Source organism: Macadamia integrifolia, chromosome 6 (assembly GCF_013358625.1).
Source record: "Macadamia integrifolia cultivar HAES 741 chromosome 6, SCU_Mint_v3, whole genome shotgun sequence".
NCBI classification, from domain to species: domain Eukaryota; kingdom Viridiplantae; phylum Streptophyta; class Magnoliopsida; order Proteales; family Proteaceae; genus Macadamia; species Macadamia integrifolia.
Window position 1 is genome coordinate 9,468,176 of NC_056562.1, and position 16,557 is coordinate 9,484,732.

The window sequence follows — 16,557 nt, forward strand, 5'->3', positions numbered from 1 at the left end:
TCTTAGGTTGCCTTCTCTTTAGTCAAAGTGGTGTATCTAAACGCCCCCTTTTAGTGGTCCCAAATTTTTGAAAGCAATATTTTGCCATTTAGCTAATGCCAATTGAGCTTAAAGGGACCCCTTCAGTTTACAACCGTCACTATTGCTGTGTGGTACAAATAGGTGGATCGTACATTAACCCATCCATGAAACCTACTCCCCAAGGCTTCATTTGGATGTAAGTATAAGGAAAATAAAGGAAGTGAAATCAATTTAAAAAAAAAAAAAAAAGATCTTGATTGTGACCTACCAAAATTTTCCCACATTCTTATCATACATGTTAATCATATTTCACAATTTAGTTTCAAAGTAAAGTAAAATTTAATAACCAGATTAAAATTTTTTTAAATTGAGGTACACACTCATATGACATAATGATTATAAGAGTTTCCACTTCACTATTAATTTGATTTCACTTCCCTACCCTTTATTTTACTTGAAACCAGATTGAATCTAAAAAAAAAAAAAACTAATTCATTGGATAGAATTGGCTCTCATAACTTATAGAGACCAACTACATTCAATGGTTTTCTCTCAATTCTTACACCCAGTGATTTCCTCTTCAGTGGCTGAAAATTGGGGGAAGGGCTGTACACACTGCACTGGGTTAGAAGGCTCACTCTTGCTCCTGCTAATAGCAAATTCATCTCTTTTCTTCTTATGCAAATCAGGTTCTGTTTCACCTTCAATTCTGCTTGGATGTTTCTTCTTGGGGTTACTCTTTGGGACCTCGTACAGGGTTACACCTCCGTGCAGCAGCAGATTCTCTCCTTGATCTTGAAACATTTCAAGTATCTCAACCACCTGATTCATGGTAGGCCTCCCCCTTGGGTTTTGACTGAGGCATTGGTAAGCCAAATTAGCTACCTTCTGAGCATCCTTGATCAAGTACTGACCTTCCATTCTAGGGTCCAATATCCTCAGCAATTTCTTATTATGGTTCAATAGTGGGCGTGCCCACTCAACCAGGTTGTGTTCATGGCCTGACCTCCTATTATTTATTGCTCTCTTACCAAGGAGCATTTCAAGGAGCACAACCCCAAAACCATATACATCACTTTTAGCAGTCAGGTGACCTGGCAACATAAAGTAGATGTTACGTTATAGAACATCACTTTCAGGCTATGCTTGAGTGAGAAGAAAAGGAAAACATAATAAGACAGAAGTTATGATAACTCTAATGATGAATTAACATGTTTATTTCACTCATTTTTTTCAAAACAAATTCAATTTATAGCTTTTAATGCTTTACATAAGAGAACCAAATCAGTTTGGCAATGTCTTACCAGTCATGACGTACTCTGGGGCAGCATATCCATAAGTACCCATCACGCGGGTTGACACATGGGTCTGGTCTCCCATTGGCCCATCCTTTGCAAGTCCAAAATCAGAGAGCTTAGCATTATAATCCTGCAAGTTATGACTTCAGTATTAGTTGGAAGAAGATATGGATGATGGTAGATTTTGATTGAGTATTCTGAAGAAATTAACGGGTAAGGATTTAAAACTTGAAATCAGGGTCCACATCAGTTCCAGTCGAGTTTGATCTAGGTCAGCCAGAATCGATCTGATTCTGCCTAACCCTAGTATTGGGATGTGGATCAGCCGCTCCGGTTCGTCTGGAATTAGATCGGGATCGGTTCAGATTTTTCCAATCTGAATAAGCCGATTCAACTGATCTGATCCTGATTCTTGAATCCATGCTAACAGGCCCAGTCAGAATTCGAATTGGTTAATCTTAAAGCTCATCTTCAGATCACTTTTATAGAAAGATACTTCCAAAGATTTTTTTTTTTATAGGACTTCCAAAGAAGTTGGTTAGCTTTCATTCCATATGGACATTCAATCTTCCATCATTAATTAGAACAGGCAATGAGATTTTAATTTGTTAAGACACAAAATGCAGAATCAAAGCTACTATAAGGTGTCTAATGTCTCACCGAATCCAGTAAGATGTTTGATGTCTTGAAGTCCCGATATATTATCGATCTTTCTGCTCCATGAAGAAAAGCCAGACCTTTTGCTGCACCTAAAGCTATCTTCATTCTAGTGGACCAAGTAAGTAATACACATACCCCTGTTAACATAATAAAATGAGATCAATAAAGAGACAAATATCTCAATATGACGAACTGTTTAGCTTGACTAATTTCCACACAAAAATGTCAGCATACTTCTGTTTGTTCCTGATCAAAGCCACTCTGACTCTCTGTTTGTTTCCATGTAAAAAAGGCAGAAAAGGAAAATTTTCCTGTAAAACTACTGTTTCCTTTAACATAAAATGCAAAAATAATAATAATAATTAGAAATGTAGGAAAATTTTATGTGGAGAATAAAATTTAATGTAAAATATCACCTACATAGGAAATTTTACATAGAGAATAAAATTTAATGTAAAATATCATCTGCATAGGAAATTTTACAATGAAACAAACATGCTATATACTTATGAAGAATCAAAAATTTGTTTGAACAATGGAAATATTTTTCCACTCCTTGACTATACATGAGAATGCTAATTGGAGTCATTTAATTCTTTTCAACACTTTCTGTGTCTAGAAAACCCAGATTAGAGGTATGTTTCTGAATTACCAAGTGGGCAGAAAAGCTTAGATGGCCTGCATTGTGGTTGGCAAGTACTAATTTCCAGGCCAGTCTAAGTTAGTGCACCAGTGTGTGAAACCTTCTACTCTTCTTTATGTCATATAATTCTCAAAATGCCATTCAGTTACTACTTACTTCGAAAGAGCTGATTTTCCAGGCTCCCGCAGGCCATATATTCATAGACCAACATCCTGTGCTCATCTTCACAGCAGTATCCAATGAGTTTGACAAGATTTGGGTGACTGAGTTGTCCAAGATAGTTGACCTCTGCCTAAAAGGATAATGAACACAAACTATGAAGTTCCTCTTAAGTGTCAAAGCATCAAAGAAAACATTCCAGCAAAGAAAAGCATCATACAGACCATGTTTGACCACTAACAATACTTCCAGCAAGATTTAGGTCAGCACTATTACAAGGCTATCAATTTTGTACAGTTTTGGGTGTCTACATCCCATCAAATGGTCCCTCTGCCATGATGCAGCATGTAAAGTTATAAACCATTCTACACTGCCTTTAACATGTAGTGAGTACAAATTTACTAAATTAGCTAGAGCTCTAAACCCAGCATGGCATGGCATGGCATGGCGATTTGAAGTGGTTGACCTGACACTCAATTTGAAGAACAGGTGGGTTGGGACCTGATCCATTGCTTGTTTTTGTGAGGTAATCCACTGAACCATATTCATCCCCCCACCCACCCTTTCCCCAAAAGAGAGGGAAACAAAAAAGCATTGAACAGTAAAGGGTGAGTCTGTTTTTCAAAAGGTATAAATTAAGGGGAAAAGCCGGGCACATGATGGGGGTGCCTACACCCCCTCACATGCTCTCTTTCTTCTCTCTTCATGTAATAAGGTAGCCACCCCTGTATAACACCCACGGAAACTCCTCTTCCCTTTTAGGAGTGTATGATGTTAATGTAAAGTGGTAGTGTGTCAATCCTTCTCATAAATTTAATATAAATATTTCTGGGTCATTTGGTCTACAAGGTAGATACAGTAGCCTATTATGTACATTGTTCTGCATTTTTTTTCTTCACTAAGCAGATATCCCTGACAGTAACCAATTAAACAGACCAGATAGCAATCCAAATCAATTATCATTTCTTATAAGGATGTACACTCACTAATGGACAAATGAAACAGTAAGCTGAAAATTAACAAAAAGGAAGACAAATACCAGCCATTCTCGGTCGCCTTGTAGCCCCTCTGGGTCAAGAACTTTAATAGCAACTTCCGTGGTTTGGTAACCTGATCTGATATTTTCATCTATAATTCCTTTGTAGACGACCCCGAACCCACCTTCACCAATAACTTGATCTGGGCGAAAGTTCTTGGTAGCCAATCTCAGCTCATTATGTGTAAAGATGTCAACATTACTGTATCCAAGATTCTCAATCAGGTCTTTGACATCTCTGGGAGTCACTGTAACATTTGCCCCGGCTCTGTCTTGTTTCGTTGGAGATGCAATTGTGGCTTGGGATTTGGCAACTGAAATTCATAGATGACTAAATTTGTTAGATGCCAGCAAGATTAAATGGCTATGGATAACTAACGCTAAAACTTAAGTTGATGAGAAAACAAATGTAGGTCCCTCAAGCTCTTTTTTTTCTTGGTGCCTATACTATCCAACAACCCAATGGGACTTTAACCAGTAGGGGAAAGGGGAAGGGGAAAGGGGAAAGGGGAAGTGTGCCATAAGGTACAAGGTCAACATACAAGAGTTGAACCCATGACCTTCTGGAACCTGCACTCTGCTGGCAAGGCACCAACCAACTGAGCAAGCAACTGTACTCTCATGAAGCAGTTCATAGTTCTATAAGCTTCAACATTATCTATCAATATTTTTTTACATTTTTTTAACCTTCAATTTGGTTCATGAAAGTTCATATAGAATTTCAAATCATGACAACACCATGCTACCATTACGTTTGTAAATGGGTTCAGATTCTACTTTTGAGACCATTAGTATTACCGGATTTTTTTTTTTTTTTTTGCAGGGTATTGACCCATAGGAACCGGTAAGAAATCGTTTTTGATTATCTGTTTGTAATTCTTATAACATTATTACTTCTAAATGTAGGCTTTTTTAAGGGAAAATCAAGGTGTATAAGTCTTGAGAAAAAGTCATAATCTTACTTGTTTGCCTTTACGTATAACATTTTTTTTCCCTCCAAACGAAGGTAAATCCTTTCATTTCACATAACCATAGCATTAAATACTACAATAAATAACTTTTAGAAATAAGATGAGGAACAATTAAAAGAAGTTTTCAACTTCATAATTCACCCTCTGGTGACAATAGCTTGTTCCCTATAACTCTTCACCAAAAAAAAAAAATGTTGTTCCCTATAACTCTACACTTCCCACCCACCTACCCAACAAATAATTGTTACTTATAACATTAGGTAACTTAAACCTAGTTTTCTTAAACATGCTAATGTACTTGAGTCCCAAATGTCCTACCAAATAAGGAAAACCATAAATTGCAGACGAAATTCAAATCCAAAAGAAACATGGAAATAATGTTAGAGATGAACATTAACGATTAATACCTGGCTTCGTAGTTTCATATTGTTCTTCAATAGCAAAACAGTTCCCCATGAATCTGACCAGGAAACTACGGGATTTGGATATTATTCTTCCTTTCCATATTGATCAGAACAATGAAAGAATCTTCTGAGATCACTGAGATGACATTTTCCAACTATAGCTCAAAAAAAATAGCATCTGGGTTTGATCCCAAAGCTTCCAGCTCTCTCTCAAATGAACTCGGTTTCCTCTTCCGACCCGTTCAAGATCTGCAAAAAACACTCAAATCCGATCTGGCTCTCTAGCATAAGTGTTCGGCTGAGAAATTCCGGCGACGATGGGCGGATTCCGATCTGTGCTCCCTTGAACACAGCAGATAAGAGTCGTTTGAAAAGAGAAGAAGAAAAATGTAGGAGAGAGAGAGAGAAGAAGAGGGTTTGTTGTGATGATTCATTCCATCTCCTTTTTAAGGTCCAAAGCCGCCCAGAACCCTCGCCCCAAATCATTATCACCTACTGCTGTTCTTCTCCATTCTTTGTTTCTTTCACGAGGTCACTTTCCATTACAACAATGACCCTAATTCTAGTTAAATTTACAATGATGCCATTAGAATTCTTCTAGAAGGTCTTCGAGACTCGAAGTGCTGGTTTGTTTTCACCGAGTGACATGAGGAGGGTAAATTTGTAATTATGTAGTCAGAGAGGACGTAGTATGATTAGAACGTTGGAGATAAACTAGTCTTCAACCGCGTACCGCTTCCTTTGACTCATTGACTGTGTCCTTTTTGTTTGTCTCTGCATGTCGCCTTATTCCCTTTGGTTCAACTTTGGCTTGAGGGTTAGGTTTGATTACGCGGTTGTGTTAATGGTTGACACGGTTTTGCAAAATTTACATAACTACCCTTTAGTTATCCCTATTTCTTTTTCCCCATTCACATTTATCTTTTTCTTCTCCCCTACTTCCTTCCTGTTTTTGCTTATTTATTGATAGAATATTTTTTTTTCATTTTTTTTTCCTTTTCTTTTTTAATGTGGATGTGTCAGTGAATCCAGATCTGGACCATGATCTCCTGCAATAATCTCATATCATTTATTGGATGCGGATCCGCACCCAAAAATGACAGCATGACACCTTACACCCCTTGAATAATATGAGACTGTTGCAGAAGGTCATCATCTAAGAGAGGATCTGGTCCTGCATATGTTGCATCATAATGCGATCTACCTATTTTGTATGAGGCAAACTTCCAACCTAATTGCTTTGACTTTAAAGTTAAGAAATATTATTATCTAATCAAAAAAAAGAAGGGAATAAATTGTTGCACCATTCATAGGAAAGAATATTCATGGAAGGTATTTTTCCCCTTTGTGGAGGGGTTGATGCTAGACCTGTAAACCATTTTATAAAACGTGGAAAAAGGTTTTCTGAGTCGAAGGCGGATACTATATTTTCCCATATCTATTATATAAAGGCAAGAGAATGCTACCCAGTGATGCAGTTGCACGATGGACTTAGGAAAGAAATATATTTTGATTTGATTTTCTATTGTTTTAGAATTAATTTCTTTTTAAATTAGCTAGCTTCTAATTTTAGAATAATTTCAATTTTCAAGTAGTTTCCATTAATTGTTTGATTTTTCCTTTATATTAGTCATGTAACAGAGAAGAACTCAGTTTTGAGATTTTGAAGTTTTTTTTGAAAAAAAATTGAATGTTTTGCTTGGCTGAATATGGACTGCCGTGACCCCCATCTCTCTCGTTTCTGATTTTTCTCTCTTCTTATTTTCTTCTTCCCTTCTTATCCTCTACTTCTTTATTTCTTCTCTTCTTCCTTAGCCTTTATTATTTCCTGCTGTTTATTTTACCTGATTTGAGATACTCTGTTACGGGCGACAGTACCATATTTTAGAGGAAGCTTCACAGAAGTCCTTTCTCCAGTCGGTTGACCCTAAGATTTAAGTCGAAGGCAGCCTATACTTAGGCGAATCATCCTCTCTGAACCTTAGGTCATCTCGCCTTTTCTGTGGTAGGAACTCAGATCTGCAACTGGGCTGAACCCTATCTTCCGCCAGATCAGATTCCATCAGGTTGTTGATCGATTCCTGTAGGGGTTGGGAGTTGGTGCCTGAATCTAGATGCTGCTACGAATTCTTGTATGATGCCCCAGCTTGAACTGTAGAGTTGTGACTGAGAATTGACACCCGACAAGTTTGGGTTACTGTTGGTTCTGTTCACTGTCGAGACCTTAGGTTGAAGATGAACACCCTTTATTTGCAACAAAAACACTTGCTAAATTTTCACATGAGGTCAGATCTTTTGTTATTGTCACAAAGCCCACTTCTTTCCAAAGTTTGTTTCTAATTATCTCTAGTTTGAACTTAAATTCCAGAATACCCCCTCTTTTACTTCTTTTTTTATTTCAGTTTAACCCTTGTACCTATTTTCATCTTTTTTTAAGTACTTGAATATTCCTGAATTTGCAAAACTGCCCCTCAACCTTTAAATTGAGATATTTCATCATTCTTGTGGGGCTTAAGTGATCCAATCCCTGATTTTGGGAACCTGGATCCGCATCATCCAGGATATATGTGAGTATTTTCAGAACGGACAATGTGATCTTTTTGCACCCACTGTGTCTAGGCATAGTCACACATTAATGAGTAATATTCTTTTTTCCTTAATATAATTAGGGAGAGGGTTTCCTAAAAGACATTATGGCCCCTATACTAGCAAATGGACCAATAGGAACACTAGTAGAAGCAATAATAGTGGGCAAGACTTCTGCCTCTCATGAGGAGTGGGTGTCCACTATTTCTAGGAGTAGGGGCCATACTATCTTTTAGGCTTCTTTTTTTCTTATAATTATTTTTGTAGAATAAACCCATTCATCTACTGTTCCCCACACCCAAACTTAGTTGGGAATGAAAAGACCCAACTGCCCCTATATGTGATGGGTATTTACATTTTGGCAGGAGGAACGCTAGACATAATGGGTTACATTGCCCACAATTTTTTTAAAGTAATGACTAGCAATTGAACAAATCAATGTGAGAGGTTGTAGACCATAAAGTACCTTACTTGCTCAGAGAACCCAGTGGGAAAGGGAAAGAGTTACATGCACGACCACATGATATACTCATCACACCTTGTGTCTATCTCTTTTCTCCCACAATAAGGGGGCAAATATGTTAATTTATAATAGAGATGAGAGAGATAAACTCAAGGAAACACTAGCATACGATACTTTCCTTCACATCATGTTCATCGTAGTGAACACTAAAACCAAGAGAACAGAGATAACATTGCAACTCGGGCAAAATATAAAAAGCCTATATAACTTAAAAAAAAAAAAAAAAAAAAAAAAAAGAGGGGGGTTCGGGGTGGGATTCATTTAATCCATAATTATCCCTGCTCTCTCACAACTACTTGGAATGTTTCTCATGAATATAGGTAATGCAGATCAATGAACTCTAAACCTAATTAGGAATTAAGGTAAAATGAACTCTGCTACAAAAGGGGCTATCAGATTTGTAAGTTATTACTCAAAAACGAAAAGCAAATGAAACAATGATGGTAATGTTACAAAAATAATGGGAGGTTGTATAGTTACTTCTATGTAACAAAAATGTTGGAAGAGGGGGGGGGGGGTCGACGCTGCACATGAGAGAAATTGCCCCTCTCAAGCATCACCAATAATCCCCACAAGAGCAATATCCATCCCTGAAGTGGTGGAACCGGTTGACGTCTCTCACAATTATCTCCCTTGAAACAATCTTACAGATGTACTTCAATGCAATGTGGCAATCTTCACAAACTCTAAGATTCTTCTTCACCCTAATAGGAGCTCCCGCAGGTGTAGCAAGCAAGCCAAAAGCCACTGCAAGCCTCTCACTGTGGTGGAAGAGAAGCAACTCTTTTTCACTTCGATCAACATCATGAAGGTCAATTTCTACCTTAGGTTCATATCCGGCTTTAGTCATCAAATCACTCAACTCTTCAAGCTTTGCATATATTTCTTTGGTTCTCGAATGGCTCCTATCCCCTACTATAAAGGCATGCACTTTGTCTTTCACCTCAATCCAACTCATCCCAGGTTCCTTCTTAATCTTGCTGGTTTTCATCAGCCTTCTAACCTTGGCAACATTGTCCCACATGCCTGCTGATGCATACATATTTGCAAGAAGAACATGGGTTCCAGATTTCTCTGGTTCAAGGGAAAAAAGCCTCTCAGCAGCATGTCTGCCAAGTTCAAGATCCTTGTGTATTCTGGACGCACCAAGGAGTGCTCCCCATACTGAAGCATTGGCTTCAAAAGGCATATTGTTTACAAGCTCCACCGCTTCACTTAGTCTTCCAGCACGACCAAGGATATCAATCATGCACGCATAGTGTTCCTGCATCGGTTTGATTCCAAAGAGCTCTTCCATTGATGTGAAGTATTGTTTGGCCTCGGCTACTAGACCTGCATGATTACAAGCACAAAGTACACTGACCAAAGTGATATGGTTTGGAAGAAATCCCTCTCTTAGCATCTGATCGAACAATTGCAAGGCCTTCTTTCCATGCCCATGTTGAGCAAGTCCCCCAATTATTGCAGACCAGGAGACTATCCCCCTATCTGGTATCTCTAGGAAGGCATGGCCCGCGTCTTCTATACTTCCACATTTAGCATACATATTAACTAGGGCATTCCCTGCAAATACATCTGACAAGAATCCATTCTTCAACATGTGAACATGTATTTGTTTCCCTTGCTCGTAGGCAGATAGATTTGCACAGGCATTGAGAAGGCTACTACAAATAAATGGATCTGGCCTCAGCCCCATATCAAGCATTTGCAGAAAGAGCTTCAGAGCTTCCTCACCTTGCCCATACTGAGAAAAAGCTGTGATCATAGACGTGAAAGTTACGACGTCTCCAAGGGGGTATTCCTCAAAGATTCTTGCTGCTGCTTCTACATGGCTACATTTTCCATACGAATCAATAAGGCTGTTTATAACATAATTATCATCTTCATATCCTGACTTTACGACTAATGCATGAACTTGTTTACTCATGTCAATGTCTTGCAAGCTAGCGGTGGATTTAAGGATAGTAGATAAAGTGGTTTGGTTGAAACTAAGCCCTTCAGCCAACATGTCCAGAAAGAGAGAGACAGCTTCTTCATCATTTTCATTTAGTGAATATCCTGATATAATGGCATTCCAAGAAATCAAATCTTTGTCTACCATCAAATCGAACACCAGCCTTGCTTCTTCCATGAGATTGACTTTGGAATACATATCAATTAGGCCAACACTCACAAACAAATCAGACTCAATATTCAGTTTGATCAAATCACAGTGCACCTGCTTACCCAACTCTTTCGTCTCCATTCCAGCACAAGCTTTGAGAATACTTGACAAAGCGAACATGTTTGGAGAAGTCCCTGACCTTTTCATCTGCACCACCAATTCCACTGCCCAATCATAATATCCATGAAGAACACAACCAGCAATAATAGCATTCCAGGAAACAGTATCCGGTCGAGGTATCTTCTCAAAAACTGCAATTGCTGCATTTAAATCTCCTAATTTTGCATACATATCAACAAGTGCATTAACTGAGAAGTGATCCGAATCATATCCAAGCCTGATCAAATACCCATGAATTCTTTTTCCTTGGATATAATCTCCTGAACCTGTGCAAGCATTCAAGATACTTGACAAACTAAACTCATCAGGTTTCGTTCCTCCCGATAGCATTTCCTGAAATAGATCAACTGCTTCCTCAAAGTGGCCGTGTTGTATGTAACTAGAGAACACAGCATTCCAAGAAACAACATTCCTTTCAGGAATCTCACTGAACAGCTTGCATGAATCAAGGAGCTCGCCACACTTGGCATACATAACAACCAAAGTATTTGCAACAAACACATCAGTCTCGAAGCCAGTGGTGACAACAATCCCATGAATCTGCTTGCCTCCCTCCAAATCCTTCTTAATCGAGCATGCTTTAAGAACACTAGGAAATGTGAATTCATTACACTTGACACCAGATAGATGCATCAGGCGAAAAGCAGCAAGCGCTTCTTCACCAAGCCCACTCTGGGCATATCCAGATATAAGGGCCGACCAAGAAACCAAATCTGGCTCCATAATTTCGTCGATCAACTTGCAAGCATAACAAAAGATCTGACATTTTGAGTAGAGATTGATCAAATGGTTGCGAAGTGTCATATCTTGGGAGAATCCATATTTGGTGATGTGGGCATGAATCTGCATTCCTTGATCGAGAGACCTGGTGGCAGTGCATTCTGATAGGAGCTTAGAGTAGGTGTTTGATGTTGGGCTGAAATTACCCTTCTCAATCAATTTGAGGATTGCTCTAGTTTTCTCTCCACCAAGTTTAGCAGAACTTTGGATGGATTGAGCATCGTGAGGAAGACCTGTGAAAGGAGCAGAGATTTTAAATAGTGGGGACAAACAATGATGAACAAGTTTCTGGTGGGAACAGATTCTGTGAAACTTCATCACCTATCAAGGTCCCTCTGAAATATGTCACAGGTTACACCAATATTAACACAAGGCCATGAACACATAAGCATATCCATTATCCTGAATCCAATATAATCTGCCAAATGGGGCAGTTAAGCATCACCAACCTAAAAAACAGATTAAAACCAAAAAATCAGAATAACCAGATGATCCCTACATTTTTATTTTTTTTAAACAGAGATTAACAAATAGAATAGAGATGCAAAAATCCAGCAAGAGTCAAACCCAAGACCTTGGAACATGCTATAGCATATAAGAGCCAAACGGACTCCAGAAGTTTGGTTTACATCATGTGCACAACATGCACTGGAGAAAAAACTCACGTTTTAGCATTAATGCGTTTTTCAAATTAAACAGAAGCTACCTATCCCAACAAACATTTGAAAATTATAAACACTATCATAGGAGCTAATTTAGCATCTCCAAACATGATGTACAGATGGCAGCCATAATAAATAATCGAACTTTGTTCCATAGGAAAGCAAATTATTGGAAAAGAATATGTAAAATGCTAAAGGACATACAATCATATGAATATTCATAGTAGTCACACAAACATGGAAGGTGGAAAAAATAAAGGGGACAACAGTACAACACATTGTGCCCATCCAAAAAAAAAAAAAAAAAAAAACAGAGCTTCAGGTTGCACTGTTGCAGTGAAGAAGATAGAACTCCATTACAATAATTTGTGGACAGAATATAGGAGGTTAAATAACTCGAGACCAAACCTGTAGATGGGACCGATATTATAACCGAAGGATGGTCTACTGGAGTTGATTACGCACTAAAATTTTAAGTTCATCCACTGGTTGAATTGAGAGAAACAGGTAGGAACAGAAATAGGAAATAGAAGGTAATGGCAGAATTCAGAATTCATATAACTTCATATAAATTGACCTTAGGCGTAGGATGAAGAAGAATGGAGAAGAAAGAAGTTATATGAATTCTGAATTCATAACAGGTACGAACAGAAATATAAAGTAAGGGAAGAAGAAAAAAGAAGAAGCAGGTAGAGCACTGAGCTCTCACCGTAGGCGTAGGATGAAGAAGAATAGAGACGAAAGAAGAAGGAAAAAAACAAAAAAAAACAACTCTCACCAGTCACCATAGCATGAAGAAGAATGAAGATGAAAGAAGATAAGGGGAAAAAAAATATACAACAATGTACCTGGAGAGGAGGCTACGAAGCTTCAACGGAAGCTGCCGGAGAAAAATCCTCGCCGCCGTAGCAAGATTCGAAGGAGGAAGGCTCGACGTCGGCTGTCGGCTGATTCTTCCTTCTTTCACTCTTCAGTTCTTTGTAAACTGCAAACCCTCGAGAAATCCCGGCGATTTGTGTATGTGAATCGTGGGTTTTTTTTTTTTTTCGGTTTTTAGTATTAATTAGCCTTGATCCCATGCATCTCGACTGTATTCTTCTTTATACACCTGTCAATCATAAAATAACATTTAGAATCTATCTAAATTAGTTTTAAAAAGTAACTAATTTCTAAAATGTCAATCATTAAATAACATTGCCATATTATCGATCTGGTATGGGTAAGTGTTAGTCATTATCGATATGGTGTTAAGCTATTTTGTGTTCTTTTTATTTATTTATTTATTTATTTTAAAATGAGATTCCAATTGTGGTATTGATGTTAAGGGCATCAATTGTAGTATTATTTGTAGTCATGTGGCTCACCAAATTAAATCACCTAAAGATTGGAGAGAAAAAGAGAGGGAGAGGGGGTGCTTCAGAAGTCAAATAAAATACTTAATTTTATCGTAAACTACGTTCTCCTCGACTATGTCCACATTCAGTAGTAGCTTGTTGGTGTCCCTTCAGGTCAAGAACTTCTGCAATAAACATCTACTCTCATGAAACTTTTTTACACTACTCTCATCTCTCTCGCGAGGTAGCTACTATTTGTATTCGTGCTCCTTAAGTTGATTAATACATGTATATAAGTCAGATGTTGGAAGGTTTACAACCCAACATAGAAGAAGGAAAAAATTGAACGCTCTTGCTGATTCATAATTTTTGAAGGAGCAATTTAGGGGACCTATGTACTAGTGTAAACCAAGGAAGTATCTCCCTCAGTTGATCAATAAATTGTATCTTAATTTATCTATGAGTGTTGTAACTTGTAAGGGTGTAAATTCTGCCATTTCAGCTAAATCGTGTGGTTTGATTTAGTTCATGGTGTCAAGAGGTAGAAACCAAAGTTGAATTGTATACGAACCGCTTATTAATAGTTTCATATAAGGAAACCAAAATTGAGCCATTTATTTGACAAATATATAGTTCCAAAATGGTTTCATAGAAAATGCCGCACCCAAAGACCCATTCTCGTCAATGGTTCCTATGTAAACGTCAATGGTTCCTGTGTAAACGAATCGATTTGATTTCAGTAATCGCTTTCGATTTGATTTTAACACCCTTAATTTCAACTACATGGATATCTATGTAATTCTGTTTTTGGCCACATTAAATTTCAGAGTCAGAATTACCACAATAAATAAATCATAGTAGATTCAAACAATATGCCCATCCATGTAATGGCTATCCAATTCATAATCATATGTATTCATATAACCTATCTCCACACTTAAAAACTTTTTTTTTCAAAGGTAGTTTAGAAATTTTCAATGTTTTAGTTTGCCACTCAGAAAACTCTACTCAGGTTGACACTTAATATGTGAGCAGGAGAGCTCAGGATTTTCCTATTTGCAAAATTTCATCCTTATCAAATGTGTCACGTGGCATATTTTTTGGGGGTTAATGTGGAGATATCCAATAGATAGTGGTCATCATCCCTTAGATTTTGAAAGAACATAATTAAAGATATTAAAATAACCACTGATTACAAACTATTGTAAATCCATTAACATAGCTTAAGGTGGTACCACATCTTATCAAATCTTACAAAAACAAAACACTCTTTAAGGTGTAACTATATATTTATTGTTTACCCAAAAAAAAAAGGAAAAAATCTATATACTTACAAGGGAAAAGAACATTCCTTGGTTTCACAATATAGGAGTAAATGAGGGAGCACACATGGGCATGAAGACAATGTTGATTTATTGGGTTTCACAGGGGTGGGTGGGGGCATAATTTCGGCTACCCTCTATGCTTGGGTGCAAGGGCCATGGAACCATGTATCCTTCTTTTGCCCATATCAAAGCTTAAACCACTAATTGGAATCCATGGTTAATGCACTAAGCTTACTTAAAAGTCATAGCAAACTTCAAAAGTAATAAGAAGCCAGGTTGTTCACCAAAAAAAAAAAAAAAAGAAAAGAAAAGAAAAGAAAAGAAATCTATAGTCTATGTTTCTTGATCAGCTCTCTCTTCTTCTTGTTTCTCTATTTGAATTCCCATCAATGCAATCTCTCCACTGGTCTTGTGTGGCATATGCTTTCTTTATTGTATCACTTCAACTTTTAAAATTTAGGCAATGATAAACCTTGATAAAGTGAAAGAACAGATAGTTCTTTGAGTTTTGCCTTAGATAGTTTCCTGAGTTTTTCCTTATCCACCTCTTTGGAGGACTCCTCTTCCTCTCCCTTATCTTGTACTTTGAGCCTTTTTTGGGATCTGAGGATCTGTCACCCTTCTCCATAGGTGTTATGCTATAAGTGTATTGATCAACTTGATTGCTACACTTCTTTTTCTTGTTGGTTTAGACAGCTTTGATCTTCTAAAATGTCAATACTGATTCACAGTATATATAGATATGAAGTTCTGAACCATATTAATAGGTGTTCAAAGAAGTATTGATGCAGTTGTGAACCAAAGTGGTGAGCTGGCAGTGAGCATCCAACAGCTGGGAGGCCGTAGAGGATCCGGACTCGATGCAGTTACATCACAAGAAATCTATTATTTTTTAAATTGTGTGAAAACAGTTCATGCATACTTGAACCAACTCTTTCTGTATTCTGAAATGTGAATTGTGGGGCACCAACTAGCTATTTATGGTTTGATTCCCAAATTGTCTATAACCTAAAAGAAAACCTTATTCCAGAAGTTGGTATATCTGCTCTAATTCAAGTTATAATTCTGAAAGACCATACTGAAGGACTCAGCAAAGTTGCAATCTCTATTGATTCAAAGCCTTTGTCCAGCTATTGTGTGAAAGTATCACCTTATTAGTCATGACCAAGGTCACAAGTCTACCCCTTCCCTTTCACATTTCAGATTCACTAGCAGGTACAAAACTCATTAAATGCTAAGCTACATGTAATCAAATTATGATAGTATCCAGAAAAGATGGGGAAATAAGTCAAGAACACCTTAGAAGAAAGACTACTAATGGTTGAGGAAACTGCTACAAAAAAAAAAAAAAAAAATTGGTTGAGGAAACTAACTACATGCTCATTTTATCCTTAGTGGCAATGGAGTACATGTCTCATCCACTAAAGGAAAGCACCAAATTTGCCATAATACATAAATAAATGAAAAAAAAAAAAATCTTAGAGAAAGAAGGGCAAAGGAACAGGTCTATAATCAATAACTACTATAAATAATTGAAACAATCTGTTTTCTGGTCTGCTTGATAATACATGGCTACCTAGAAAGAATTTTGGAGTAAGAACAAAAATATAGATGGCTATATCCTCTGAAGAAACCAACCAATGCAACCATGGTTCAAAATTGATGAGAACAACATATGAAACCCCCTAAAAAAGGTGTACCTAGTGCATGAGTCTCCCGACACTGCATGGTCTGGTGAGGGTCATAATGTCTGCAGCCTTACCCTTGTTTCGTGGAGAGGTTGTTTCCTGACTTGAACCCATGACCACTAGGTCGCAATGGAGCAACCTTACTATTGTGTTGAGGACTTGAGGTCCACCCTCTACACAACA

At 37.6% G+C, this 16,557-nt stretch overlaps 2 protein-coding genes across 6 annotated transcripts; both read right to left on the reverse strand.

The window, feature by feature from the left end:
• Positions 1–336: 336 nt before the first annotated feature.
• Positions 337–5,677, reverse strand: LOC122082437 (probable serine/threonine-protein kinase PBL17). The gene is given in 7 exon segments (XM_042649996.1): positions 337–653; positions 655–1,115; positions 1,326–1,449; positions 1,980–2,116; positions 2,779–2,914; positions 3,821–4,131; positions 5,196–5,677. Coding segments are annotated over 7 exon segments (1,338 nt in total). The 5' UTR covers positions 5,245–5,677; the 3' UTR covers positions 337–533.
• Positions 5,678–8,676: 2,999 nt separating this feature from the next.
• Positions 8,677–13,060, reverse strand: LOC122082680 (pentatricopeptide repeat-containing protein At5g04780, mitochondrial-like). Of its 5 annotated transcripts, XM_042650402.1 has the most exons (4): positions 12,876–13,059; positions 11,940–12,013; positions 11,687–11,814; positions 8,677–11,598 (listed from the first exon to the last, which is right to left on the reverse strand). In XM_042650402.1, exon 4 carries the CDS (start codon positions 11,432–11,434, stop codon positions 8,858–8,860), a length of 2,577 nt encoding a protein of 858 aa, XP_042506336.1. In that variant the 5' UTR covers positions 11,435–11,598; positions 11,687–11,814; positions 11,940–12,013; positions 12,876–13,059; the 3' UTR covers positions 8,677–8,857. The 5 variants fall into 5 exon arrangements, with proteins under 5 accessions (XP_042506336.1, XP_042506333.1, XP_042506334.1 ...); XM_042650399.1 differs by having other exon boundaries at positions 8,677–11,814; positions 12,876–13,060; XM_042650400.1 differs by lacking the exon at positions 11,940–12,013.
• Positions 13,061–16,557: the final 3,497 nt, after the last annotated feature.